Genomic DNA, 7,362 nt, shown 5'->3' with positions numbered 1-7,362 from the left:
TTTTTTTTTTTTTTTTTTTTTTTTTTTTTTTTTTTTTTTTTTTTTGGTTGGGAGTTGTTTAGTTAATTTACTGAGAGAAGGGAGCGTTCATGTCATGTGGGGACTGAGCTACACCATAAAATAATTTTTTTTTAAAGAAATTGAAGGAAAATAGGCGTGGCTTGCTTGAAATATCAAGGAGAAGCGAAAGTACAAGAAGGGATTCTGTATTTTTCTTCAAATTTTTTCTTTTTTTGGGGCTATGAAAAATTTACGACTTTTGGCGGTGATGGGAGGTGGATCGGGGGAAAAGAGGACTGAGTATACAGAAATTGCATTTGGCGGGGAAAGGAAGATCCCAGAATGTTTAATCGCCGAATGATTTTTTCTCTTTTTTGGAGATTGCCTTTTCATTTGCCATAACTTTCACCGTTGTCTTCATTCACTAAATGGTTTAGCCTCCAGTGGAGCCATTGGAGATCTGAACTTTCCACTTCCATCCTTTTGAAGCAGTTTCGGATTTCGTTGATGGAGTGGGAGTAGGCGAATGAACTTTTTCCACTGTTGACGGATTTTGTGTTTCGATTGATTTCCTGTTGGGATTTAGTTGGAAGTGGTAATTAATTAGCCCAAATCGAGGAGATCGAAGAGGATGGAATCTCGTATGGATCAGTACGAGATCATGGAGCAGATCGGCCGCGGGGCTTTTGGAGCCGCCATTCTCGTCAATCACAAATCCGAGAAGAAGAAGTGCGCTTCTCTTCTTCTTCTTCTTCTTCTTCTTCTTCACTTTTTTCTTCCATTGATGTTTTGATTTCGCACCGACTGATTCGTTCCTTTCGGATCTTCAGATACGTATTGAAGAAAATCAGGCTTGCTCGGCAGACCGAGCGATGTCGAAGATCTGCTCATCAAGAGGTCTGATTAACATTTTTCTAATCTCATTTCGTTTCCCCAATTTGAACAAGTTAAAGAGTTGCTGTTCATCTTTCCATTCCCTGTGTATGGCAGATGGCGCTGATAGCCCGAGTTCAACACCCTTATATAGTTGAATTCAAAGAAGCTTGGGTTGAGAAGGTCAGTATTCGTTTCTTCAATCTTTCTTCACTCCACCGTACTACGTTTCTTGTTGATAGTTTTTGATCTCGAAATGCAGGGCTGCTATGTTTGTATTGTCACTGGATACTGTGAAGGTGGAGATATGTGAGTCAATTTTTCTTTAGAGATTTGCCCAATCAATGATTAAGAAATAGAAACGGTAGTTTAAATCATTTCATTTGATAATTTACCTTCTAAAACAGGGCAGAGCTGATGAAAAAGTCAAATGGAATGCACTTTCCTGAAGAGGTGCTTTCATTTCGTCTGTTCTTATTCTCTCTTCTTTTTTGTTCTTTCTTTTTCACATTTTGATTTCTTGATAATATGATGAAAAAGTAAATATGTGTTTTACTATTGAACAGAAACTCTGCAAGTGGTTTACACAGCTTCTATTGGCGGTTGAGTACCTGCATTCGAACTTTGTTCTACATCGCGACCTTAAAGTATGTGTTTGACTGTTCGAAAATGTCGTAATCGTATTATACATGTACGAATTCTAACCTTTAAGATTCATTTAAACCTTTCTTGGCAGTGTTCCAACATCTTTCTCACTAAGGATAAGGATGTCCGTCTTGGTGGGTATTTCAACTTTCTTCAGTCCTAATTGGTATTTAGGATGAAATTTTGAACTGTTCTTGTGACTTTGTTTACTATTGCATGACCTTAATGTAGGGGACTTTGGACTTGCCAAGACATTGAAAGCAGACGACTTGGCTTCTTCGGTACGTCCCATATACTTGAATTGCTTTGTATTTTGATTCATAGTTTTCTGAAATGAGAGGATTTTGTTGTATTATTTCTTAAGTTAGCAATTGGCTGATGCTGCATTTCTGTTTGGAGATCTGTTTATAAATTTTATGCTTATATATTTGTTGAAGATCAAGGTTTCGATTTGTTAGATACGAGTTGAAATAATAGGGAGATGGCTAAGCTATTTTTTTTGTATGCTTAAAGAAAGTATAATTCAGCTTTTAATTCCTTCACGGAACGTATAATGGCTAAGCTATTTGTGGTTAGGTGGTTGGAACTCCAAATTACATGTGTCCTGAACTTCTAGCTGATATTCCTTATGGCTTCAAATCTGACATTTGGTCTCTTGGTAAGCATTCTGTAACGACACTCGAATACTTTTGGCTTCAATTTTCGGTCTCTAAGTTGGTTCTTTTTTCACCAGGTTGTTGTATGTATGAGATGGCTGCGCATCGCCCCGCCTTTAAAGCTTTTGTAAGAACATGTGCATTTCCATAAATGCTAGTTTTGAAAATTTGGATTGCCTGCCTTTTCTGCATCATCCAAATGTTGCTTTCTTTTAATATTATCTAGACTTGTTTTCTTTCTTTACGTTTAAGGCTCATTTTGTGCTTATGATGCTTAAACGACATCAATCTTCTTCTTAATAAGTAATTAATTCGACATTGGATAATCGTTTTCAGGATATGGCAGGACTGATTAGCAAAATCAATCGTTCATCCATGGGTCCCTTGCCCTCCTGCTATTCACCGTCCTTGTAAGTCTAAAATTTACAATTTAATCGCTAAGTTTGACCATCGAAGATCATTTTTTCATGTTCACCAAACTGAAAATCTGATTTTGAAAACAATGCAAATCGAAATATGTTATTGATATGACGAGGAAGTAGCCGGGTACTTTTTGCTTTCTTTCTTCAGTTTTTGAGGAACCCGTTCCATTAATCATTTCCTTTCTTGGTTTCTCATTTTCAGAATTGTGAACAAATTTTATGAACAAGTGAATATGGTTTGCTGTTTTTGGTTTCGGAAGGCTCGTTTGTTATTTTGCATTCATGAAGCAAACTGCATATTAGCTAGCATTCATATTTTTTATTGAAAGATAATATGCTTGAAAAGCAAACTTCGTAAAATGAGATGACTTATTCTTGATTTCTTGAGCAGTCTAATGCTGAAGCCTTTACTCTATTCTACGTGCAGGAAAACACTCATTAAGGGCATGCTACGAAAAAATCCAGAGCATAGACCAAATGTTAGCCTTTCTCCATATTAACAGTTTACCAACTTTAAGAATTTTCTACAAGCAGGATTTGATGTTATCTATTTTCATTCCTCAATTGTCCAGGCTTCTGAGCTTTTAAAGCACCCGTATTTGCAACCATATGTCGAACAATATCGTCCTTCCATTAGTCCTTCTGTAGATTTTCCTTCAGATAAGCCTAGGGCGGCACGTGATTCTCGGAGAAGTATGGCAGAGAGTCAAAATAGTAACAGTTCAAACAGTGATAGAGACAGTTTGTTTTCGAGTGATAAAAATACTCCAGCCACAGCATCGAACTGTGATGATAAAGTCACTGTTAGTGATATGGCGTCTGTTGATGATCATGATGGATCTGAGACCCTCCTTCCTGGTGAAGATGAGCAAACTCATAATATGTGCTCTCTCAAAGTGAATGATCCGATGCATTCCAAAACCAACCAAGAAGACCATCAATCTAATACTGAATCAAGACGGCCAAAGACTATTCGAAATATAATGTTAGCTTTAAAGGAAGGAAAAGCGAGGGAAAATTTCTCACCAGTTCGAGGCAACCGTGTAAAGTCTGGAGTTGCATCAAACCAAAAAGCACATGCTGAAGTGCCACCTAAATTCATCAAACCCCCAGTGGCAGAGCCTGGTTTCAAGTCTAATCCAGATACACATATAACTGTGCCTACAAAGGCAAATATTGAATCCTCAAGAAGAGTCCAGGTTGTAGCTACTCCAAAGCATCAGGTAGAACAACAATCAAGCTTCATTTATCCGAGTTTATTTTCTATGGTTTATGAGTTATTCATATTTGTTATAGGTACCTGTGGTTGTTCCCACACCAAAGACTAAAACAAGACACGATAATTCTCCCCCGCTCTGTCGCCCGTTGAAACCAGTAGAAGATGGACTTTCTTCAAAGTCGAGGCAAAGAACCCCTCCTACTTTGCTTAGACGACCTTCATTTCCGGCAAGGATGAGGCAAGTTGGGCAAGCTGTTCCAGATGCAGTAAGTTCCATGGAAAGGATCCATCAAAAGGAAACATCTCCAGAGGAAGTGCAGAGTAGCCACCAGGATCATGTTGTGTCTATGGAGTTAACAAAAGAGACGCAACACGCCTCTTCAGAACATTGTTCTAAAGGAATGCAAACAGATAGTAGTAATTCTGTTTCATCTTCGGTGTCAATTCAAGGATTTGAAATTTGTGATGATGCAGCAACACCATTTGCTGATGGAGTAATAGACCCAGTTTTTGACCATCAAAGTATTGAACACGATGAAATTGAAGAAACACATCCACCTAGCTGCTCACCTTCTTTGCAGTACGAGATGTCCGAACACAACCTATTAACGGACAAAGGAAACCATGGAGTTCATGACAAACCAACAGAATGCTCCCTTGAAGCTGGAGTTGAGAAAGAGAGTCCGAGTGTGGAACTCGATCTTCCACTGAAATCTGAAGGAAGATTCGTCTTTAAAGACGATATCCCCATAAACATTCCAAGCAATAGGCCTAATATGGTAACAGAGCCGAATACGATCTCTTCACATGGGGACGACAAATTCACAGTAAGGGAACTTCTATCATCAGTTGCAGAACCTACTGCAACACCTTTGGTAGCTACTCCAAGTTCATCAACCCACAAGTGTTTGCTGCCAGATAAAGTAACCACATTGCACAATCCCTCAGCCGAAAAGCTGGCCAGTAACCATCTTCCTGCAGCTTTTGACGATGTCATACACGTTATACGGCATAGTAGTTTCCGAGTTGGAAGCGAGCAGTCAGTAACAGAAAACTTGGAGGTGGGGGTTCAGAATGTTGATGTGGGTAAGTTGGTTACGGTGGTAAAGGATGAACTAGAGTTGAAGAATGGAACCACTACACCTTTAACTCTCAAATCCAGCAGTTGCTCTGATGCCATGAGTTTGAAGTCGAATACTTGCGATCACTCGGGCATCAAAGAATCGAGCGGAGGAAACCCTCCGACAGTGCCAACAACAAACTCCGATTCATCCGAGCAAACAAAGCCGGTCGCTCCTGTGGTTGAAGAGGAAGTGCCTGCAAAAGAAATCCTGGATGTCAAATCCTTTAGGCAGAGGGCTGAGGCACTTGAAGGGCTGCTAGAATTATCAGCAGAGTTGCTGCAATACAACAGATTGGAGGAACTAGCAGTTGTCCTGAAACCATTTGGGAAAGACAAGGTGTCGCCAAGAGAGACAGCGATCTGGCTGGCGAAGAGTCTGAAAGGAATGATGATCGAAGAGAATGGCAGGAGTTCTTCGTGAATGTGCAGTATGGCTTTTGTGATTTGAAACTTAATTATTTGGGTGTAAAGCTGCTGCACATGGGAGTGCTGCCTGTATTGTAGACCGGTATCAATTTTTTAGTTTCTTGCCTTATTCTGTAGCTTCTTTATTGCATCTCATGGTGTACATAGTGACAATACATATTAATAAACGTTAAATTCTTTTCAAGTGATGGCAGCCAAAAGAAATGTTTCTGAAAGTAAGGGCATTTGAAGAAAAAAAACTTCCCAAAATTCAAATAATTCGCCCCAGTTTACAAATCAATCTCAAATTATTGTTTATTTAAATATTTAGATTTAGATATATATATATATATATTTTTTTTTTTTAAATTTTAAATTTTAATTTCACACTGGCTTAACTGCCACAACTTTATTTTCACTGTCCTAGAAAAAATAAATATCTATATATAAATTCAGGAAATTCTTCTCTTAATTGGTAAGATTTGACGCAGAAAATTCCCGGAAACAGCGTTGGAACCCTATACTTATATCTTCATCTTCTTCAACCTCTTAATTCTTAGTTCTCTTACTCTCTCTGCTAAACAAAGATCGGATCCGCCATGGCAGATCCCTCTAGACCCGTCACTGGCTATCCTGCTTACCCCAACGGCCGGCCGCCGCCTTCCAATTCTCAGCCTCAAGGCCAAGCCTATCCCTACGCTGCTCCTCCTTATTCCTATCCCACCCACTACGCCAACCCCTACGATTCTACCCATCAGAATGCTCGCCTCTCATTTCTTCGTGCTATTATTGCCGGAATCATCGTCGTCTTCATCATCACCGCCATCATTCTTTTCATAATCTGGCTCGTTCTCCGTCCCCAACTTCCTGAGTTTCGCGTCGACTCATTTCAGGTTACCAATTTTTCCGCCGCCTCTCAGTCCCTCTCCGCCTTATGGTTTGTTGGGTTTTCCGTCTTTAATCCCAACAAGAAGATGACCATCTCTTACGACATCGTCGAACCCACCGTCTTTTACAAGAATGAATTCCTTTCCCAGACTCGAGTCCCTCCATTCACCCAGGATAAGAGGACTCAAACGGCTGTTAATGCCACTCTCTCCGCTCTTAATGCCTACATCGAAACATCGTCTGTGAATGAAATTAACGACGACCGCCGACGAGGGACCGTCCAATTCAATGTGGTGGTCTCGGCTCGTGTCGGGTTCCGAGCGGGTTGGTGGAGGACCAGGAGACGATTGCTTAGGGTTCTGTGCGAGGACCTGTCGGTTGGCCTGTCGTCGTCGAATAGCAGCACTTCCGGTAAGTTGATGGGTGAACCAAGGGCCTGCAGAGTGGGTATATGAGTGATTTTCTGCTGTTATAGTCGGTGCTTGATTTAATACCACTTAACCCATATGAGGAATTCATGTAGGCGTAAATGTACATGGATTTTAGGCTGAGTGAGTAGCAGTAGTCTCTAAGTGGAGGTTGTGTATAGCTTATTATACAATTTTTGCTATCTGATTCTGATGTCGATATCTTATCTCCTCCTTTTGGAATAAGGAAAATGGTTTCTTCTGTTATTGAGATGTATCAATCTTGGATCCTGAACTGAGGGAACTGTAAAAAAAATGGAGAATATCTGTTAGTGTCTGCAGACAGGATATGAACAACATTTTTAGTCTCTTCACTAGAAGATATTCGATTTAGCTTATTGCAATCCAGTGCATACCATGATTGTTAACGCCCAAGTTAATTATTTCTGAAGTGATTAGGTGCATGCTTGTTAACACCTTTCCACAATTTGTAATGAGAGAGGTGTAACTATAGGAAGTAAAAATATTCTACCGTTTATATCAAGATATAGCTTGGTAAACAACCTGTCTTTTCTGCGAATATTCTTTGAATTCTTTCTTTTCACACGTCCCAAAAGAAAGCCATGATGAAGTTTTTCCGTAGTAAGGCTTTTGCATTCTTGAAAGGGTTAAGGGTTGTACGCTAAGGCCATGTCCAATAGATATTTTAACTCCCTAGAAAATG

General features: G+C 39.8%; 2 protein-coding genes across 2 annotated transcripts; both read left to right on the top strand.

Annotated features, from left to right (window-relative positions):
* The first annotated feature begins 117 nt into the window (after positions 1 to 117).
* LOC111448376 (serine/threonine-protein kinase Nek5-like) lies at positions 118 to 5,548 on the top strand. The gene is made up of 14 exons (XM_023087938.1): positions 118 to 729; positions 831 to 897; positions 991 to 1,056; positions 1,136 to 1,182; positions 1,281 to 1,326; positions 1,440 to 1,520; positions 1,610 to 1,652; positions 1,750 to 1,799; positions 2,095 to 2,176; positions 2,252 to 2,301; positions 2,511 to 2,584; positions 3,024 to 3,075; positions 3,169 to 3,819; positions 3,893 to 5,548. The coding sequence occupies exons 1-14, from the start codon at positions 632 to 634 to the stop codon at positions 5,357 to 5,359; spliced, it is 2,874 nt and encodes a 957-aa protein (XP_022943706.1). The 5' UTR covers positions 118 to 631; the 3' UTR covers positions 5,360 to 5,548.
* Positions 5,549 to 5,827: 279 nt separating this feature from the next.
* LOC111448377 (uncharacterized protein At1g08160-like) lies at positions 5,828 to 7,042 on the top strand. The gene has a single exon (XM_023087939.1). It carries the CDS (start codon positions 5,943 to 5,945, stop codon positions 6,684 to 6,686), a length of 744 nt encoding a protein of 247 aa, XP_022943707.1. The 5' UTR covers positions 5,828 to 5,942; the 3' UTR covers positions 6,687 to 7,042.
* Positions 7,043 to 7,362: the final 320 nt, after the last annotated feature.

The sequence above is a fragment of the Cucurbita moschata genome, unplaced genomic scaffold (genome assembly GCF_002738365.1).
Source record: "Cucurbita moschata cultivar Rifu unplaced genomic scaffold, Cmos_1.0 Cmo_Scf00010, whole genome shotgun sequence".
Taxonomy (NCBI): Eukaryota; Viridiplantae; Streptophyta; class Magnoliopsida; order Cucurbitales; family Cucurbitaceae; genus Cucurbita; species Cucurbita moschata.
This window is presented reverse-complemented; position numbering and strand designations above follow the sequence as displayed.

Coding starts and splice junctions, on each gene's coding strand:
- LOC111448376 (XM_023087938.1), top strand. CDS start 632: ATGGAATCTCGTATGGATCAGTACGAGATCATGGAGCAGATCGGCCGC. Junction 898..990: donor GAAGATCTGCTCATCAAGAG/GTCTGATTAACA, acceptor TGTGTATGGCAG/ATGGCGCTGATAGCCCGAGT. Junction 1,521..1,609: donor TTCTACATCGCGACCTTAAA/GTATGTGTTTGA, acceptor CTTTCTTGGCAG/TGTTCCAACATCTTTCTCAC.
- LOC111448377 (XM_023087939.1), top strand. CDS start 5,943: ATGGCAGATCCCTCTAGACCCGTCACTGGCTATCCTGCTTACCCCAAC.